General features: G+C 39.5%; 1 protein-coding gene across 1 annotated transcript in view; it reads right to left on the bottom strand.

Annotated features, from left to right (window-relative positions):
- Window positions 1–17,871, bottom strand: part of GUCY1A2 (guanylate cyclase 1 soluble subunit alpha 2) — a 271,043-nt gene extending 253,172 nt beyond the window's left edge. Inside the window, exon 1 of the mRNA XM_074335531.1 lies at window positions 17,449–17,871. Coding sequence (XP_074191632.1) covers window positions 17,449–17,736 — 288 coding nt within the window. The 5' untranslated portion in view covers window positions 17,737–17,871. The remainder of the gene's footprint in view (window positions 1–17,448) is intronic.
- Window positions 17,872–22,606: the final 4,735 nt, after the last annotated feature.

Below are 22,606 nucleotides of genomic sequence, written 5' to 3'. Positions count from 1 at the left end.
TTCCTCTCAACTTTTATTTCCTAATCTTTAATTTGGGCCTAAAATTAATCCTTGCCTTGCCTACCTCATACATTTCCTGGGTGAATCAGGGTGGCATAACGTATATTAAACCATGCTTTATAAACTCTAAACAGATGCCATTCATTACTTGTGGCTTTTCTATTTGGAAAGTATAGGTCAACACATCATCCCCTCGCAGTCCTAAAGTAGGGAGAACAAAGGAGGAAAAAAGTGGTGTCACTAATGCTTTATGTTCTCCGTATTAAAAACAGTATAGTTGTTGAAAGCCCATTTTTTCAAAATTCTCTTCCAATTTGCTTACACTAAAAACTATTCAAAATAAGCCATCCTTCACAAAAATGGCCATCATAACATGAAATGTTGTGTTCATTTTAGAAGATATCAAAACTTGTTCACATTAGAACGAAATTTTTAACTCTGTAGTACATCTCAGCCATTTGTCTCGTTACCTAATGGAAAATTAGTAACTGGGAAAAGGGTCGGTAAAAAGGATATGAGTAAGAAAGGGATATTGGGAACAGCTGCCTATAGAAGAGGGGAAATGTTTCTGGCACAGTATTGTTTTTTTCAAATTCTTTCTAGAACACAACACGAGTTGTAAATATCTTGTTCTGCCATTCAGTTTTACACATATCACTCAAGATTGACCCACATTCACACCAAACAACAGGAATTTTAATAACATGATGCTTAGGAACAAGGTACTGATTGGGTATATTCTCCATTTTCCATTTTTTAAAAATAGTTTAATTTTCTTGCATGCATAAGGGCCTTTAACTGGAAATTCCAAGGCAAACCTAGTGCAGGAGCATCCATAATTGGAATAACGCATATTAATCCATAAATTATGCATATAAGTAGCAAAATCTGTGGAATCTCTAAGTATTATAAAACATAAGGACAATATCAGCCCCATTTAGTCCTACGAGCCTTATTTAACAGGAACCCTGAGGGAGTAGTAATGGTTCTTTAAAATAACAGAAAATAGTTTATGATAAAAAATTAATATAGTACCACCTAATCAAAGATGCTGCATATTATTATTGTTTTTACCTCCCAATATGTCTGTGTTATTCCTACAAACCAAGAACATTAAATAATTTCCTATAGCTACAGAGATCTCTAGCTGGCTGCCTGAGGAGCACCCAGACATAACCACTTCTATGTAGCCATCAATACAGGTCAGAGCCTTATGGGGTAGACACCAGCTTTGATTTTAGAAGCATCAAGTGAGCTATCCCCATCCCATCCATCACCTAATCCTCTCTGGAAAAAACTTACTTTCACTCCTGTAAAGGTGCTTAAAATCAAGGAAGGCACTTTTCAATTAATTATTTAACATGATAAGCTCTTTAAAATGTACACAGTCCAATTTGTCTAGTGAGAGAGACTCATTGATTTTGTGGCATAAGGTTTTGATATAGGAATCAAGAGAGACAGATATATGCATATCTATACATATACAGAGGGTGCCAAAAACATGTATACGGGGCGGCCGGTTGACTCAGTGGTTAGAGTGCAGTGTTCATAACACCATTGTTGGTTTGATTCCCACATGGGCCAATGAGCTGCGCCTCCCACAACTAGATTGAAAAAAAAAAAAAAAATGACTTAACGTGGAGCTGATGGGTCCTGGAAAGACACACTGTTCCCCAACCCCCAATAAAAAAAATAAAAATAAAAATACTTTAAAAAATTGTTGTAAATGTGTACATGTTTTAAGAAAGGAAGAGTATATAAAAATTGTAATACTCAATATATACTGGTAGCAAAAGATGAATACAAGTTATATTTGACTTCGTAATTATAAGAGGTACTCAAAGTGGTTGCCATCAGCATCCAGACACCTCTGATTACAGCCACTTGTATACATTTTTTAGCACCCCCAGTGTGTGTGTGTGTGTGTGTGTAAATGTAGAGATACAAAGAGAGAGAAATTGAGAATAGGGACTACCAAAAGTAAATGCCCCTACTTCACAATTTTTTGTCAACCTAAACCCATAATATATCAGAGTTTAAACTAGTATAAAATGCCAAGGCAAAAACTTTGATTTGTTTTACTTTGATATGCCTTTGCTTTGTGGATCTATTAGTCACTCTGGAAGAGCAAAATAATAAACTTTGTTATTTTAGGTTTTTAAGATGTTTCTAGGCAGGTTTGATTTACAAATCAAAAAATACTTGAATACCTTATCTAATGAGCAAAATTGGTCGGATCTTATTTTTAGATTCCTATTTGTAGACTCATACTTTATAGTTTAATAATGGTAACACATTTACTGGCCTGTATTTGAAAGTGACTTACTCGTATGGGGTCTGATAATTAAGTTTGCGAACTTGTTGCAATGATGTTGCTAACTTTTTTGATATCAGAGAGATTATTCATTATGAATTTGTACCAACTGGACAAACAGTTAACCAAGTTTACTATTTGGAAGTGCTGAAAAGGCTGTGTGAAAAAGTTAGATGACCCAAACTTTTCGCCAACAATTAATTCACGGCTCTTGCATCACAAGCTCACCAGCTCACACGGCACTGTCTATGAGGGAATTTTTAGCCAGTAAACAAATAACTATATTGGAATACCCTCCCTACTCACCTGATCTGGCCCCGAATGACTTCTTTCTTTACCCCAAGATAAAGGAAATATTGAAAGGAAGACATTTTGATGATATTCAGGACATCAAGGGTAATACAACGACAGCTCTGATGGCCATTCCAGAAAAAGTTTCAAAATTGCTTTGAAGGGTGGACTAGGTGCTGGCATCGGTGCATAGCTTCCCAAGGGGAGTACTTCGAAGGTGACCGTAGTGATATTCAGCAATGAGGAACGTAGCACTTTTTCTAGGATGAGTTTGCGACTTAATTGTCTGACCTGGCATGCATTCTCTGAAAAATTATTATGTCTCCCAGGGTAAGTTCTAATAAAATGATTTTTCCAACAACATGTCCAATGGAATTGTTGATTTCTATCATTACAGTCGTCATTCGTGCCATTAAGATGACATAGCCCATCGCTATTAGGTTGGTGCAAAAGTAATTGTGGTTTAGAAGGTTTAAAATAATTACAAAACCGCAATTACTTTTGCACCAACCTAATATAATCAAAATAATTGGATAACTATGTTAACCAGGTATTTGAGACCTAGATTCTTCTCAGTAGTCAAGAATGCTAGGCTAATAGTGAAAAATTACACTTACAATTTAATTCAGTATTTGATTTCCTCCATCTTCCCCCACTCCCATCCCAAAAATGCAGCTGAAGAAGGAGAGAGCTGCCCAGGAGCTTAAAGAGACAGCAGGCAGCCTCATACACCGCAGTTCCCAAGTTAGCCCCTTGCAAGCTGCGGATAAATCCCATCCATTCTCCGTCAGCAGAAAAGTTAGGTTTGTACTTTACAAGCACACTTTTAGAAAAAGAATTTCATTCAGAACAAAAGGAAAGAGTGGTTTTCTTTGAAATATGTTTATAATGGCAGTAAGGTAACACGAGAGGGGAAAAAAAGAAAGATTTTATAGATTACAAATACTGTCAGGTCCACAAAGCATTTATTGATCTTTATATCAGGAGGAAACAATAAATCTCTCTTCTCCAGGATCCACACTAGAAATCCCTTCATATCTGTCTAAAGCTTCAAATGGAATTACAATAGTCTGTAGCTAAAATTTACTCTTTCCCTCAGTCTTTGTTCTATTACAACATAATCATCTCATTATTATCACTCCTTACAACAAATGCTTTTGGAGGCAGATTCCTTTTTAAGGAGATAAAAGACATTTTCATTACTTGTGGCAAATTTTTAAACGACACAAGCGTAATTATTCCTACTCCAGATTTCTATTAAATGACATTTTCAAATTCAGAATCCAATGCAGAGTCATTTCTCTTCTGCCCTATATAATCAATAAGAGAGAGCTACATACATACATATATATATAGATAAATAATGATGACAGATAGATAGATAGATAGATAGATAGATAGATAGATTTCAAAATGCTATTAAAATAAACTCAGGTTTATATCTGTAAAACACTATGATAAAAACACAATTTTAAGAAGCTCTGCATCCTTTCCTTTTTGAAAAACAAATAAATTTCTTAAGTTAAAAATAAAATATTTGGTGAGACAACATTCAAAAATCAAAGATATCTCTCATACACAAATTAAACCAATCACATGAGGAAAAATGAAATGGAAAGATAGACGCAGAGTGACCCTGCGCTACAAGAATTTGTACAACAGGCATTTAAACACATATTTTTTTTCTTTTGTTGAAGTCTACCGAAACTTATTGAATTAGGATTACAGGCTTTTCGCTAGTACAGCAACAGGTTCTCCTTAAATTTGCCATTGGGGAAATGTGGGTTTTTCTTCCCAAAGTTCTTGCTTTGCCTTGGGAAGACTTTATACACGAAAGAGTTTGGAAGAAAGATAAAATCTTTCTGAACTTTCATTCCTGAAATGTTTGCAAGAGTCACAAGAAAAAAAAAGGGGGGGGGGATTATAAATTTTTTCCCCATATAACTGAGACATCTCAAATTCCTGGCACAGAAAAGGCTAACAGCAAATATCTATTTAATGAACTAAAGTTGAATTTTTAAAAAATATAGTTACATCATGTAGGAAAAAACGTATTCTTTCCTCCTAACGTAGTATATAATGGAAATTGACTGGTGTAGCAGATTACAAGAGTATTTAAGGAAAATCCAGCACTTTTTTTTTTTAATTCTGCAGATAACTATAGCCATTTTCTGCTCCACAGACCTTGTGTTCTGGCTCAGTACACAGTAACGTCAGGCATGCATAGTGAGCAGATAATAAATGTGATGAAGGAATAAAAATAATATAATAATTTTTATTTTTATAGATTCTGTTTTGTTTTTGTCACTACTGTTGATTTTATTTTTCTGCAGTGCATTTGTATTTATCATCTTATTTGTGTAGTATGGGTTGAATACATACCTTTATATTCACTCTAAATTTATTCACTTAACAAATATTTATTTACTGGTCAACTATTATGTGCCAGGCACTAAAACTTGGGATTCGCAGTACACAAAGTAGACAAAAACCCTTGCTTAATGAAATTAAGCAAAATTTACCCAGAAAAGGAACGGAAGAGAGCCAAAATGCTACATTGGATTCTGTATGTCCTGCTTGACTTTATTTTACCTTCCAAATCACCTTTCAACTGTGTAAACTATAATCAATATAATGACAAAGCAGAGTCCTATTTACTTTGTTCCTAATCCCTAGACAGTCCCTACTATTACTGACTTTTCCATCATTATCAAGAGCTCTAACACTAAACACAGTCATATCAGACATGGTGAGGGTAAGAATAGGGGTTATATTACAGGCGCAAATCAAAAACAGTTCCCTCCACATGGTGTTCAATTTATAAAGCTCAACTTTAGAAGGATAAGAGAAAATCTGAAGTCTTCAGATTGCTAAAACAATCTAAAAGCTATCTACAGTGGAGAATATACAAGTGAAAAAATGCACACTGCATGATTTGACTAGAAAAATTTCTGAAGGATGAATTAGTGACATTTCTGGCCTCATGTGACATCCCATGGTCAGTGCAGCTACCATAGTTAAGATACACCTAGATAGCTGGCAATTTAAATTCATCCATCATTTGATATACAAAAGTACTGACCAACCACTGAGTTATAGTGATAAAATCAAGATAAGACTGTAATAAATTAAGTGTAAATAAAACCAAAATCTGACAGCTGCCTTTGCACTATATTCCTGTTATGCTATATTGCATTCCCCTTAGGTACAGAGACAGAAGCATCCTCACCCTTGACGAAGGAGTTAAAGAATGCCTCTAGATAACTCTCTTTTCCTAAAACCTATTTATCTCATCCAGCTCCAACTTTTTTTACTACTCTGCTACCTTATAACAGTCTCCACCTCTTAAATAAACATAGACATAGCCTCACAGGCCCTGCCAACTATCTTTCTTTACTTTTATTGCCAAATGTCTTGGATAGAAATTTATGCCCATCATATCCTTTGTTTACTCATCAAAACTTCCCTCTTTAGTTTTGATGAGTAAACAAAGGATATGAAGGTCATAAATTTCTTAATAAATAGGTTTCTATCTCAGATTCAGGATGACACTGCTTTCCTAAGGCCACCAGCAACCTCATTCATGCTGGGTTTGAAAGAACCATCCTTAGTCACCATTATTTAGCAAGTATCAACCACTTTTGCAGTGTCTCCCAGCTGCTCTCCAGCCACCTCCCACCCCCACAAACAAAAAAAGCATCCTCATACCTACATTCTTCTGATTCTTTTTGTATATTGTTTTTCAATCTCTATTGTTCTCATTTTTCTCTTTCTCCCTTTCACTCGGAGAGCTTGCCAATTTTCAATATATTAGCTACTACCTCCATGAGTTGCTACCCAAATTCCAATCCCAAATCTTCAATAGTCTGTTAACTGAGTGACTGCCGACAATGTGACAGGTACTGGGCTGAAGCTGGTGATCCAGTAATTCTAAGCCTGCAAAGAGCTCACAGTCCAGAGCTGATCATTTGCACCTAAATTCAAAATATCCAAATCCAAGCTTATCATTGTATTTCTTCCAAATGCCACCTTCCTGGTTTTGCACTTTTATTAATGTCATCACAGTTCTCAAATTCACTATGGCAGGTTGGGTTCCCTGAGAAGACTCTGGAAAGATTAGCATGCAGAAAGCTTATTATGGAGTGTTCTTGGGATCAACCGTCATGACGGAGTATAGAGGGAAGCAGAATTGGATAGAGGGACAAGTTGGACTGTGATGCAGTCCCAATGGAGGCCTCAGTCAACCCTACATGGAGTTGTAACTTCAGAGTTGGCTGAATTAGGGCTGGAGGCCAAGCCTTCATACCCCAGGCTGATTAGTCACTGGAATGGGCCATGATCTTGACCAATGCGGCTCTCTTCAGTCCAGGCAATACATATAGGGGACTTACAACAGAGGGTGATTAAATTAATTCCTAAAGTGGCATCTAGGCCCTCCATCACAATGTCCACTACACTCACAGAGGCTTAAAATATGTAATACAGTGGAAGGAATACAGAGATTGGAGCTAAACAGACCAAGATTCTAATCCTATCTCTATCAGTAATTAGGTGTGCTCATAGTCAAGTTACTCAACCTCTCTGAATCTCTCATAAGATTATTTTAAAAATTCAATAATATATATTATGAAAACACTTAAATGCTGAGTCCACAGTACTTTCCTAACACGTGTTAATTCTCCTTCTCCCACCGTATGCTTTTTCTAGACTATGCTGTTTCTTTTCCAAGTGCTAAGACTTCTCTCAAAATGACATTACTTCATGCAGTCAATAAAGATGTATTAAGAAGTTAATTCTAGCCAGTATTATTCTAGGCACTGCAAAGACCACTGTGAGCAACTCAGACAAGGCCCTCCTATTGCAGAGCTTAAATGACAGTGAGGGAACACAGGTAATACGTAAGTAAACAAGTTAATAAACAGGTAACTTTGATGGTGAGTGCTATGATGGAACTGCACAGTGACGTGAGAGAGAATGGTTGGTGGAGGAGGGTACACTGAGCAGAAATCTGAAAGCCAAGAAAGGGCCAATCACATAAAGAACTGGAGCAAGGGGGCATTTCTGTCACGGGAAATAGGACAAAAGTCCCGAGGCAAAATGGCACTTGCCTGGAATGTGCGAGGAATATATTGTAGACCTGTGAGTGTAGGTTAGAGTATGATGAGGTGAGACGTCAGAGAGGCAGGCTCATGATACCTTGCAGACCTTGTAGGTAAGGCATCACTCCTGCATTACTGTTGTGAATATTTAATGGAATACAACGTGTAGAGCACTTAGTTCCATGCCTTGATAAATCATCACTGTTATTGTTACTACCATCACCATCGTGTTATGAAGCATTTTACTATCTAAACCACTCTACTTACCAGGATGTCCACCCATCTATAGCACAGTGATAATTAAGACTCATAATGACACTGAAGCACTGAGACACACAGAGAGTGTTCGGGATTATCAAAGACTGATTAACAAAGTGAAAAGGGTTTAACTCTTAAGTGTATTTTATTAAGTTTCATCTACTCACAAGTTGATACTGCATATATGATAGTTTACTGCATCAGAATGTCTGATTCACCAGAACTAATTTTCACCTTTCCAGATAAGAAAATACTGGCTGTGCTATCTATGAGTAACACAACAGGAAATGTTTTGATAGCCTCATATTACTCCAAATTCCAGGCTCTCTAATACTCAAAAAGCAATGTACTATCAAATCTGAGCCAAGGAAACCTTATTGTGTAACAACTAAGGTCCATAAATAATGCATTGAATGATGTAACTGAATATCCTTGTATTTTTCAAGGATTAGTTCCAATTTTGAAAACATAATATAAATACTTATCAAGCAGTTAGAACTGAGTTTCTCAAAGACTCACTAGTTACCAATTATCGATTCTGGTTTGGTGGGAGGAGAGTGGCCTTACAGACCAATCAGTTTTCTAAGAGAATGAACTAAATAATGAAAGGATAAGACCAAGATATGTATTAAATAAGCTTAGCATCAGATCTGTGTCCAATACAAGAAGGCTACAAATGCGTTTAAATGTTACCATCTGCCCCATTTGATATTCACTCTCATTATTTCCCAAAACATAACCCTCCACTCCCACAGATTGGTCCTAAACAACTTAAGCTCAATCTGACATATGGGCCTTTTAACATACAATGAACACCTTCACCATTTTATAACTCTCCAACTCTGACTTACCCTCTCAGTTTAGGCTACAAATTCTCCAACTTCAGCTTATCTCCAAATTATCTCCAACCTCAGCTTGGGCCCTTATAATACTTCTCTACCCCATAATACTTCTGCCTGTTCCTGGTCAGTTTTCCTCCTTGTTTATTAAATCAACAATTTCTAACTTTACCACTCTTCCCAAGGACTCTCTCCCTCTAGTACCACTATTATGTCTACAATAATTACTGTAGGATGGATATGTGGATGTAATTGTTTGTAGAGATTTTTATTTAATAGGATATTTGATACACAAATTTCTTATACATTGGCAATAACAATGAATAAAGCAGCATGGTAGAGATATCACCTGTATGTCTTATAGAGATACACATCTCTTTAAGAGATAGTATATACTTATAAGTGGCAGGGCATATACTTCCCCAAATTGTTACTTTGGCTACAGGCATTTTAAGATAATGATACTAACCAAAGTTAGAAATAATTAACATAAAATCTACAGATTATTGAAAAGCTCCAATAAAATACCCAATATGGGAGAGTTTCAAAAATAGTAAAACATTCTAAAAAAAAAATGTTCCAACTATTTTTACTCTTATTTGTGTCTAAAAAAAGCTACAAATAGAACAGTTACAATAAAATAATCAACTAAAATATGGCAACACAAAAATCATTGCAGCCTCTGAGCATTATCAGATACACCATAAACTACACAGGATTTATTCAGTCATTTATTCATTCTCCTAACAAACATTTATTGAGTGCCTTTACAAATCAGACTTATTGCTAGACATGGGCATATGTAGATGTCTGTCTTAAGGAGGCAGAATAGACCAAAATCACAATAAGTCCTATTACACACAACACTGTAAGTCCTATTATAGAAATGTGAGAAATAACTTAGTATTCTATAGGGAAAAAACGCAGGGACAGAAAACAAGATGAATGTGTGTATGTGTGTTTGTGCATGCACTAAACTAAGCAGGGAAACCATTCTCCCCCACTATTAAGTTGGAAGGCTCATGAAGGATCATTGCACGAAGGCTCTATGCATAAAGAAGCATAGACGTAAAGCAACAGAAATGGAAGCCTGTTTTAGAAGATTTTTATTTCCTCCACTGGGCACAGCAGACTTGTACATAACAAATATAGTACAGTGAATGGAAAAGGAGTCAAGTGGACTTTAAGGATTCGCAATTACGGAAACACCAGGACTTCCACAAAGAGAGCCTCCTCTCACCATAGACTGATTCTAGAGTTCTCTGCAAATGAAAATGTCTTCAAATGTTGGATCACCATTTGGAGCATTCCACTAGACCCCTACCCAACTTAGCCACTGAATGAGAGAAAGACTAATTGGCTAAGAATGTAGAGATATGCAACCATTATCATATTTTAATAGGGTTTGAGGTATAGTTTCATACATCTGATATTTGAATCTCCTATTGCTTCCTTTCTAAGGAAAAAACAAATTTTCTGGCCTCCAGATCTATTTTTTCTCCCTTCACCTTTTTTAAAAAATTTTCATAGGCACGTGAACAAGTCATTGCTCCAAAATGAACCAGTAGACGGAGTATTTGAGAAATGTGTCAATCTCTGAAAAACACAAAAGCTGGTGGTACTGTCACATTGACCCTCACAAAAACCCTTCTCCCTTCTCCTCTATCATCCCCAACGTTTTTGAATAGTTGTTTCTTTTTTTTTTTTTTTTTTTTTTTTTTTTTGAGGAAAGGAGCCACACAGCACACTTATAGCAATGATGTGTGACCTACTAAACATAAACTAGGATAGCTAACAAAGCATCCTCAGGAAAAATGGGAAGAGAATCCACAAATATAAAACTAAATATGGTGAAACCTCAAATACCTTCTACCACACAACCACCAAGATTATTTGGAACACAAAGGATACAGCCATACGATATAGCTCCACGTCACCACCTTTACTCTATCCCTATTAAGGCAATAATTGCCCAGTATACTCACCCCAAAGGAGCCACCACTTCCAGGATCATTCTTTCCAAAAAATCAGTCTGCAGAGCACACTGAGTCTCGATCTATGATCCTGAAGGTGTGGAATTCAGTCACCTGAGGCACAAGTTTGGTGTTTCACCACAATCACCTGGAGTTTTGTTTAAAATATAAAGTCCAGACCCCTCCCTAGAGTTATCAGACCAGACCTTCTGAAGAAGAGGCCCAGGAATCTTCATTCTTACCATTTTCTTCAGGTATTTCTTATGTTCACTGAAGTCTGATAGCCACTAGCTTAAATGAAGAACTGTTTAATAGTCTCAAATAAAGCCTGTATAGGAAGTGACTTCTCACTGTTCTATGTATAAGAATGTTCACTCTTTCTCAATTCCCCACAACAGCCCCACAAATCTCCAGCCTTCAAAGATATTACTAGCTCCTCTACTTCCTAAATCACTCTAGGCGGGTATTTTCAATTTTATGAGGTGCTCTGAGCTTACAGCACATAATTCTAGATCTTCAGATCCTGTCCTGAAGTGATATTTGAGGAGCTGGATTATGTCATTCCATCTCCTAGCAGTGCATTTTTGGCAACAGTAGCCCACTTGCTGACAAACATTTCTCCCTCATTTGAAAGAGAATTGTGCAGAAAGTACAAGCAGACTGGAGGAGACTGGAAAAGAGTCATTACATTCATTTAGCTTCTTAAAATATAAATGGGCCACCTAACGAACTACAGAAGGAAGATACTACCCCATCTGCTCTCTCTGAACACAACTTCATTCTCAAGTTTGCTTTAAATGGCAGGTGTAAGTAAAATTCAAACAGGTTTGCATACTTGAATGTATTGCTCACAGACTGGGTACAAAAATCTAAATATGTTGTTTGATAGAGCCAAATATAACACGAAAAATACACCAAACATAAAAGAAATAATGTAATTGATGATTAAACAACATCCGTTCATTTATTTCAAGCACTTTATTGAACATCTATTGGGTACCAGGTACTGTGCTAAATATTAAACAAACATAAAAATGTTGAAGTTAGAGTCAGAAATTAAAAGAGGAACTTTAAAGTTTGAGCTACATCACTGGCTCACTATCAAACAAAAAAATACCTAGTCACCCTTACAAATATTCTCTCTGCTTATGCCACTTAATTACTTTTCTTCCTAGATGTGTGTGAAGTTCCAAAAGGGATCATTATAACTTCTTGCTAACTCATGGTGAACAATGTCTATATCTAGAAATAATACACTTACTTTACTATCATATTCAATAAAATATGTATTTTTTTATTTTATCTTGAGCTCCATACGATAGAAGCAACAAGACAAAACAAACGTGAATGAAAAGAGCAATGATGACATAGAGGGTAAAAAATACATAATAGCACTCAAGTACAATTCCCACACAGCTCAGAGTCCTTCAAGGTAGATAAATTATATACTAAAAATGTATACGTAGTCACTCATCACCTCTACCTTCTAACTAATAATAATGGATGTCATTTTCCATTGTCAAAATTTAGCTTTAAAATGAAGGCCTAACAATTGAGCTGGTAGCCAAAAGAGAATAGAGCACTATACACAAAACAAACGCCATTCATTACCTGGGTAATTGCTGCATCTCACAGCCTAAAGCTTTGAACACACATACAAATTACTTTGAATGCAATAGATGGGGAATGTTTGAAATTCTCAGGCAAATGAAATAAGCAGTTTCTCTTTCACCTATTTATTTTTTTTCTAATTTGAAAATAATCTGTGTGAAATACTTACATTCTACCAAGTAGGTAAGTCCTTGTATTCTTACAGAATTTATACAAGTGTTTTTCATATTGCCACATAGCATTCTGCAGTTTGATAGAAATGTTTGAATCTGCAATGATCACATACACTTGTGCACACACGTGAGTCATAGCCAGGAGCCAAAAAGGGACAACAGTTTTAATGTTTTTAATGGATCAGCTGAGCAGTACCAACAAAATAAACTCCTTCTTATCACTTTTTTTCTTTTTTTAGGTACATGACATCAGTTAACCTGTGAACTCTTTCAGTAAGGTTACCAGCAAGTAAATTATTGAGAAAAAAACTTTTAGATCATTAGGAGGCATTCAAATTTGGTTGAAATTAATGGATCTCAATTCAAAACTATCATTTATTGAGTTCAAGGAGTTTTACAAAGAATATTGCTCCTCTTTCACAACAAATCTACAAGGTCATTATTATTCCTATTTTACCAAATAGGAAACTACAGCTCTGAGCAGGTAAGAGCAGGTTTTCTGAGTCTCACATTTAGAAAGGGCCTCAGCAGGGAGTTATTCAAACCCAATGACTCAACCTGAATCCTTGTTCTTTCAACTCTGCCATGTCAGTTTCTCCATGACTCCGGATGAGGCAGAGAAAAGCAATAGATGGCCATTAAATTCTGATTTCAGATTATAGTATTTTTCTACAAATGTGAAAACATCAAAGTATCAGAATATATTTTGTATAATTTTCTAATTGTAATGAATCTGTTACTCAGAATTTTGTTCGCCAAATTGAGCCCAGATTTTAAAAACTTCAATTAAGATACATAAATTTATCAAATATCCTACCTCACAAATGTATTTTATATACTTGTCATTATTTACATACCAGTTACACTCACAGTTTCAAGGCCTTTTTTTAATGGTTTACACATCAGAGTTAATTGTATTTAATGTCAAGAAAGGCTAAACACGTATATTTTATGTCCTTTCACTTTTTCATTGGCATATATCAATATAATTTCCTTTCCCCAAAAAATGAAGCCATTTTTGCTTTTTTGCTACTTGAATCCAGGCTTCCCTTCATTTTCTCTTTGCTCAGTTTGCTCAATTTCTTGGACTATCCCGTATGTCGGTAGCTTTCTGCCCCTTTTCTGTCATCCTTCCAGTTCTGTCACTTTTCTCCCTGCCATTCTGCTCTTTATAGCTTCTGAAGTCTTCAAAGCCACCTGCAATGTTTGAACACGCACTAGTTCTCCAACAAGAGCCCTACGGAAGCCTTGCCCTTGAGTTGGTCTCCTGGAATATTTTCACTGACAGGCTGACATTAGCAAGCCCCAAACGTGTCAGAGTGACAGGGTTCTAGGCAATTCTCATTTATAAGAATAAAATAGAAATAAATAAATGAGTTACTAAATTCACCCTTGATGTAAAATCCCCAGCTGTTTCTCCATATGTGTTCCCAAGTAAATTATTTCCAAACAAATAACGTAATAAGTGATTTATGCATCTTCAGTCAGGTCTTTAGGGTTATTTTTATTGTTATGGCTGTACTCCAGAGATTCACAGTGAACAAACTATCCAAAGTGGATGATAAATAAAACTTACCCTAGACATCCCCAAGATGATTGGAGTTCTTATGTTTTCCCTCTAGCCAGTTTCCTTAAAATAAAGGCTATAATTAAAGAAGTTCCATGAGATCAAAGACTTGGATATTTTTTTGGGGGGTGGGGGTGGCTAATGTATTGCTTTGCACAGTAATAGGTTCTCACATATTTTTCTAATAATTGGGTAGAATAAATAGTACTTTGATGCCCCTACTTAAGAAAGTAATCTACTTTCCTCACTGTTTTAAAACTCATAATATGTGCTTGTTTTTTGGGTTTTTTTATATGCCATCATGATAGTTTATCGAAAGCTTGGCAATACATTGCATGTCTAGAGAATCCCAGAACAGGGAGGGACCCTAAGTATAATACCTTACAGATGAGAAGGATCCTAAGAGTTAAAATAATTCACAGAGATATAGAAATGTTAATTGTCCAAGGCACAACAAATGAGAACCAGGTCTCGTGAATTCCGAAATTGTTTTCTATTTCATCAGTTCAATTTACTTTTACTTTTATTATTAAAATGGTATAAAGTGTTATAATCTTTATAGTCAACATCAATGTATAGAAAAGTGACTTTTAAAATATCAAAAACCTGCATTTGAGTATTCCATTGATCCAGTAACTAGTTTAATTACTTGGCAATATCCTAGTATTTATTAAATTCATTTCCATTTTCCTACTTGCAAGTTATTCTAAATAAAGAACTAATATCCTGTGACTAAGTTGCATTCCATGAGGAGAACACTAAAAAGAGGGGTTTCCGAAGTAAAATTTCTCCTGAAGTATGAGTATACTGTGACGGAAGGCAAGAAAGCTCTGGACACTCAAAACAACTAGAAATTTCTACCTAATAGTGCTCTGGTAATGGCGATTCTCAGAGATTTTTTTTTTTTAAGTCATTTGGCTGTAATAAAAGGGAATAGACAGCATGTAATCTGTCTCTGCAACTGTTTTCAGAGTTTAGAGTCCTGCCAATGTAGGAGAATGAATCTACTAGAACTTTTGGAAGCAATGTTCTAGTTTGCCAAATAAATGGGGGTGGGGATGACAGAAACAAGCCACTGCTTTGAAATATAACCTGTTTTCTTTGTGTTACTATTGTCTATTGGTGATATTGTTAGCCAATGAGAATTTATTTACACATGCCTTATGATGTTGAAAATCTTTACATTATATTCACCTGTATGTTCTCAGCATTCCAGCTGACAGACTTTTTTCAAAATAGAAATGAATTACAGCATGAATAGTACGATATACATATAGGTGTTGCATATATTAGATCACCGTAATTATCTTCAAATTTCTTATGCTGAAAACCATTGCCTGGGTGCATGCTTATTATCCAACAAAAAGCCAGAGTCATTTAACTTTGACTTGTAAAGGTAAAAATCACAAAGTATTTCCTCCCTCTTATTCTGGTAGTAAATACCTGAGTTCTGTTCATCTGCTCCTCATGCAAGTTGTTGAGAACAGTCTTAAGTTAAGTTGGCACTACCGGAGGCACTGCCATTACTTTTTAGAAATTTGTAAATTCTCATTGTTAAGCAAAAAGAAACTCCAGGATTATGGAAACAATTCCCCCCAAACTAATCACTATCTTTAGTAAAATCACTGAATTCATATATGAGTCTGTTGTACTGAAGAATTAGTGTGTTGCACCAATGTTGCTTTAGGTACCGACACAAAACTACAGATGCACAGGATTGCTGGACTCCTTTAATAAAGGCTTATTATGTTCAACCACTTGCAATATCAAGTCGTTCCTAAAATTACGCTCCCTGGGCAATATCTGCAGTAAAGAATAGCAAACAGTAACCAACTCATTCGGAGTTTTGTTTCCTAGGTTATCAATGGGAGAAGTGGAAATAGAAGGGAAAATGTACAGGTAAAAGGAAGATGACCAAAAAGTAGTTTCACTGCTAAAAGAAAAGGCTGTTCTCCTTCAATGCAGGGGGCACTAGGATATTGGTAGGACTGCCTGGTACCAGTACCCAGTCCCTCAGGATCCCAGCCCTACATCAGGTCCCTCCTACCATCAAGTGCGAGAGTACTTTCAAAAGGGAGACTCAAGAGTAGTCAGACTAGATCCATGTTCAGATTCACTTTGGAAACTTCAAAGAAGTAGAAGTCTCGAGGGAGGGAGGTAAAAGTGCTGTCAGGAGTTGAAGTCCTTGTATCCAAAATCAGGGTGAGAATAAAATATCAGAGTGTTTATTTGCTTACATGGGCTAGCATGCAAGGATTACAGATGGAGGTATGACACTACAACTCCTTCCAATTCTGTGTACAGTGGTGTGGATTCCTTGGAAACAGAGGTCGTACAGATAAAGACTGGAACACAGGTCTGGCGTTCCTGCAAATGGTACAAGTCAAGGGTAGCTGAAACGCCTGAGCAGGAATGAGCAGAAGTGCTCTGGAAGGATGCCTAGAAGCAGGGGGACTCTGGGGTACACCTGGAACTGCTGATAAAGACATCCTGGAATGAGCACAAGTTTAGAGGGATAGGAAGGCATTTATTCATTCAACAGATATTTAGGAAGGTCCTAATATAAGGAAGGCACGGAAAAAATGAGGGGGGTAAGCACTGAAAAATTCAAGGAAAGGAGAGTAAAGATCTGAGGTATGGGTGCAAGAAATACCGGAGAGGTTTAGAAAAGCAGACACCAGGGTTGCCCAAAGAAGGTTGAGCCAATACATGCGCAGTGAATAAGAAAAAGGGCTGTGGGATGGAGAGAATACAAGAGATTAGACATTTTTTCATCATAAGTCTCCAGTTCCTGAAGACTGGAGAAAGGGATGCAACACAGAATGCAGATGGCCTGTGGAATTCAAAGATGTCAGAGGAGGTCACGCTAAGACCAAGAGAGTGTGGGAAAAAAGAGAGGAAGAGTTTCCTGGAAGGGGTAGGGGCCCCTTTGGGAAAACAGAGATGAAAGACATGGAAATGGGAACTAAGGAACACAGGGCCTGGGAAAGTTTGGGGGAAAGAAAACAGGTGGGTGTGAAAAGCACGGGGGCCGTCAGGGTGAAGTAGGGTGCAAGGACTGAGGTGGGCAGGCAGGCCCCCCGAATCAGGAGACCCCGGAAGTGCTTAGTCTTACTCCTTTCGCGGGCTCTAATGCCCCCTTCCTCCCGAGCACAGGGGTCGGGGTCTCGCCCCGGGGCACGCGGAGCCGTAGAGCCGTGGGGCGAGGCCCGGCCGCCCCCCAGCGGTCGGGCTGTGTGCGCACGCCCGGCTTGCCCCGCGCCAACTTTCCCAATCCCCGCGCTCTCTCCCGACGCGCTGGCCCTCCTTCCGCCCCTACTCACCGAGGGTGCCGTCAAGCGGCTGATGCTCTCGCCCAGCGAGTCCAGGTTGACCCGCCTCCGGCGCTGCGCCCTCCTGGCCCCGGCAGTGGCGGCGGCGGCGGCGGCCGAGGCAGCCGGGGCCGGGGCGGCTGCGGCCGCCGCGCTGGGCTCGGGCGGCCCGGGCGGGCTCCGGCTGCCGTTCCAGCAGAGCCTGGACAGGGGGCACTCTCCCTCCTCCTCGGGGCTGGTCTCCAGGTAGTCGGAGCCCAGGGAGCTGAAGGACTCGGACGAAATCTTCCTTCGAGACATGCTGCTGACGGCGCTGCGGCAGCCGAGGTGGCAGCAGCGGGGACGCGAGCAGCGGCGGCGACGGTAGCGGGACCCGCGAACGGCGGCGTTAGGCGCGTCGGGGCCGCGGGGCGCTGCGGTCGCGCTCGGCCGAGAGGGCGTCCCCGGAGCCGCGGAGCCCCCGGAGCCGGCTGCTCATGGCGGGAACTTGGGCGCCGCCGCACCTTGGGGCCCGGACTCGGCGGCGGCGCCGGGCTGGGCTGGGGGCGGGTGCCGCTTCTGCTGCTGCTCGCGCGGCGCCGCCTCAGCGCCCGCCTCGGCGCATCGCCGGGCGCCGCGCTCCCGCTCGCGGGGAGGCTCCGAGTGTGTGACCGCGGGCGGCGGAGCTGGGAGGGCTGCGGCCCGTGCGATCGGGCAGGCAGACGCTTCTGCCGCCTGCGCGCCTCTCTCGCCCCCCTTCCCCTCTCTCCTCCCACCTCTCTCTGCTAGCTGCCCGCCTCCCTCCGTCTCCCTTTATCCGCCCCCCCTCCATGCTCTCCCTCCGCCGGTATCACGTGTCGCCATCATACTCATTGGGAGTCTCTGCCTCGCCTGTCGCCACGTTTCAGGAGCAACGAGGACACTTCGTTGCCGTCCTCTGCGCGCCCTCCCCGCTCCCACCGTCTCCTCCTCCGAGGAGGGCACCAGATCGCGGATCAGACCGTAGGGCCCCAACCCCAAAAGCCCTACGGGAGAGGCGGCTAGGGAGCCGAGGGGCCCCGGTCGGCGTTAGAAGGGAGGGAAATGCAGGGCCAGGGACAGAAGACCTCCTCCTGGAGCCTACTCGGGAAAGCCTGAGAGCGCGAGTGGGGGTTTAAGTCCAATATTTGTCCTTTTTCCGCCTCCGAGTTTATTTAGGAAGTTCTGAGGCAAGGGGGAAAGGCCGAGCGATCCAACCCTCCCAGTCCAGAGGAGACGCTTCCAACGGGAAGGGAAGGGGCAACGTGTTGGCACCCATCCTACTGGAGCAGCTCATGGGCACGAGTGTTCTCCGCCTCGGGAGGTTGCGTGGGCTCGTAGGGAGCCCGGAGCCCGGCGGCAGTGAATGAAGACAGCGTCTGCTCGGGCCAGAGCCCTGTTGCTGAGTGTCTGCCAGGCTGGGCACGCCGGGCTCCTGGCTCCCGCCGGCTCCGCACTCGTGCTGGACAGCTCCGCTTGCCACCTGCGGCCGCGTTTGCGGCGTCGACGACTGGGGGACACTTCCTCTCTAGACTCCACTACCTAGGACCCTGCTGGGGGAAGACCAGGGAGGAGTGCCCCCGAGGCCCTCGTTCTCCCGGCTCTTTGCGCAAATATGCGATCTGTTTGCACTTGGCTGCAAATGCTTGGAAAGCTGAGGGGAGTGGGAGAAAGCTTTTCAAACCCAACAACAGACTCGCCACAGCGAGAGCACAGCTCTTGCTGCGAGTTTGCGGTGGAGCTGCTTCATTCCAAAGCTCGCCTCCTGGCAAACCAGCAGCCACTCTCAGCACCCGACCCCACTGCGCTCGTTTTAGCTCCAGAAAAGCCTCGAACTTGTTCTGGCGTGGTAAGGGATTGGAAGAAGGGACAAATAAGAGTGACCCGGAAAGAGGGGTCCCAGGCTGTGCTTCCCCTGCAGCAAAGCAGAGGAGCAGCACCATCGGCCCCTCTCTTCCCCTTCCCGGGAAAGAAAAGTCCAGGGGCTCTGGCTTTAGCTCCCAAGGACACAGAAGCCAAAACGGTCTTTTGAAAGGACTGGTCCCTCCAAGGTGAAGGTAGATGGGTTTGTGAACTGTGTTTATTTAAGAACAAACAAAAAATCCAAAACAACGAAAACAAACCTTTTGCTTACCCCAACCCCAATTTGCTTTTAATTCTAAATCTTCCCGATTGTTTATAAGGACCCAAATAAATATAAATGCTCTTTGAGATTTCCTTTTATGTTTTGGAAAAATCCACTCAAATTGGTTCAAAAACATACTTGATTCTCAGATTTTAAATAGGCGTTGAAGATATATATAAAAAAAATATGTACTCTCACTCGCATGCTCCCCTTCAAAAATGTGTATGTCTTTCTCAGCCTGCTGACTAAGGTGCTACCTGTATACTTTCCCTACTTAGCAGAAGAAATTCAGGACTCTAAAATTTATTATTATTATTATTATTATTATTATTATTATTTTGATTGTGGTGTATCTACTGTTGTCTCTCCCATTACTTCACTTAATTCTGTATGCATTTTTTCCCCACTGGAAATTAGACAAAATTATACTTTTTATCATAAAGAATAATCATCAATTCTGCTAAAAAAGTTTCACTGGCCTTTTGTTTTTTGCTGTTGTTGTTTGTTTGTTTGTTTGCTGAACACAATGGGTGGTTCATTTGAAAATTACATTATTCCAACTTTGGGTAAACTTTAATATTCTTGCTGTGCAGTATTGATCACAGCATAAGTTAGAATTCTTAGTTCTCGTCTTTAGTAATGATGATGTAATTGTCAAGTTCTTTAGAGTCATACAATTTTACAGCCTCTATTAAGAATGCTAAATAGCATTAAGGCCTTCACATTCTTTTAATAAACTACTGTTGAACACACACACACATTGCACACACACATACACACACATTCTGTTATGGTAATGGTAAATAACCTTTGCATTGAACTTAAAACCAGAACTTCTACGAATCATTCCAACACTTGTCTCAAAGTCAAAAATGACTGGGTGCTGAGCAATGAGTATCATTTTGTTTCCAAAATTTACAAGAAACCCAAGAGTCTTCCTGTTTACACTGGAAGTTTATTGCCAGAAAGAACTCTGAACCTATGGGACATTTTTGCTTTGTGTGAACTGTTTGAATCAAAGACTCTTTACAGAATCTAGCCAAATGAAGTGATCTTACAGTTTTCAGTATGAATTAGCCTCCCTTTGATCATTTTCCCACTGATTTTTAAACTATAAACAAATGGAGGCCACGGTATAGACAGCCCATCATCTGCATTATTTTCAAGGGTTTCCCTTTGTATTTCTATTCAGGAACAGGGTTCAAAAGCTCTCAATATGAAGAATGCTGTGTTCTATGCTTGAATTGACACTTTTTTTAAGGAAGAGAATAGGAGTAGCCTATTCTCCATTAAAAAAAAAAAAATTAAAGCCTTAGAACTAGTAAAAGGAACCCAAACACTTTAGGAAAGAGTAGTACACTTAAAGTGAAGAGTTTGTGCTCTGATGTTAGGCAAAGAAACTTGCATAGACTCACCCACAAATCCAGTCCTGCTGCATGTATCGTGTTTCAATAAATTCCTTCAAGTCCAGTCTCCTACTAGAATAGGGAACTACAGGAATGTACTTGTTTTGTTTGTGAAGTCGGTGAGGGCACCTGAGGACTCACTTGAGATTGATTGATCTCCTTAAAGCAGATTCTCCACCTTAATAAAGATGGTGACTATTTTCCCTTTAAACATAAAACTAGTGTTGTGTATGCCTTACCTTCATATATAACATTGCTATTTATAAACTCCTTTCACTTATTTTCCCTCATTTAATTTGATTTTCATCCTTTCCAGAGAAGTAGCTAAGGAAAAATTCACCTCCTTCAAATTCAAATAAAATTACAATCAGTCCTCACTCCCCAAATTCTTTGCATTTCAGAGCTCCAAACTCTTTCCTAATTTCTTTTCATCCATCTAAGTCTCCAGCAAGAAAACCTGCAACATCTGCATAAGTGTTTCCTGGAGTAGAGCTCTCGCCTGATATCATGAGACTGAGGAAATCTCTCTCTCCCTATAGTCAATCTTTACAAAAATCTGGCAACTCACATGATCTGTATATATAACATTAAAGCAAGTTCTCTAAAAAAAAAAAAAAAAAAAAAAAAAAAAAATGTAGTAGCTGGTGAATTCTTAACTAGGGCAAGTTTTTCTGGATCCCTAACCTAGAAAATTACACACATACACCTACTCCCCACCTGCAGGTTAACTCTGTGTACATGTTCCCTGAATGAGATTTGTCTACACCTCCCACTTCCTTGTACTCTCCTTTTAAAACATGCTTTCTCAGTGAAAGATTGCAAACAAATAACAGTGGAGATACTGTGCTTTATATGCCTGCATAGCTTTGTAAGCAAAACCAAGTATTAGGGACACTAGCAAAATGAGAATCAACTGCTTTGTTCATATATAAAGGGACACATGGAAGACAATGCAGCTCATCATTTCGTAAAACTATCTTGAAGGATTAGGGGACTTATTAATCAAAACAAGGACGGGCAGGGAGGAAATAAAGAAAAGCAATAAAGTCAATGCAACACTTAGAATTTGTACCAGAAAGATACTAATGAATTAGTGGGATGGCTGCCTTGTTTTGATGCCACCGTATCAAAGAGTGCAAGAAAGAGGGAAAGTAATCAGTGTTTTTTGGTGCCTCTGGCAGACAATACTCCCTTATGTGACTTTGAGTGGCTTTGCACTCTCAACCGTGCACTGCAGAAATCCATCCTCCTCTGAGAAGAGACCCTATAAGCCAATGCAGCCTACAATTCTGTCTTTTGCCTTCCACATCATTAGCTCTCCACACAACATTTTAGGTTGAGATTCTTTTTCAGGTATTAGGTACAGATTATATAGGAAGATTATTGTACCCTTCTCTGTGTGTTTTTGTAGACCACAGCATTGTCCTTATATGTCTAACAATAGCAATGTTTTGTCAATACGTGATCCAATTGTGGCCTATTGTGGCCTTTAATAATTTACCTAAATACTTCTTTGTACTCTGTGCCTAAACCTTTTGCATTCCAAATTATTTCTAAACCTTTACTTTCCAGATCTATTTAAGTAAAAGTAACATTTTTTGAGAAACTACAATGGACCAGGGTCTGTTTATTTGTTGTTTCA

This window comes from Rhinolophus sinicus, linkage group LG06 (genome assembly GCF_036562045.2).
Source record: "Rhinolophus sinicus isolate RSC01 linkage group LG06, ASM3656204v1, whole genome shotgun sequence".
Classification (NCBI taxonomy): Eukaryota; Metazoa; Chordata; class Mammalia; order Chiroptera; family Rhinolophidae; genus Rhinolophus; species Rhinolophus sinicus.
The sequence above is the reverse complement of the archived record's forward strand: the minus strand, read 5'-3'. Positions and strand labels throughout refer to the sequence as shown.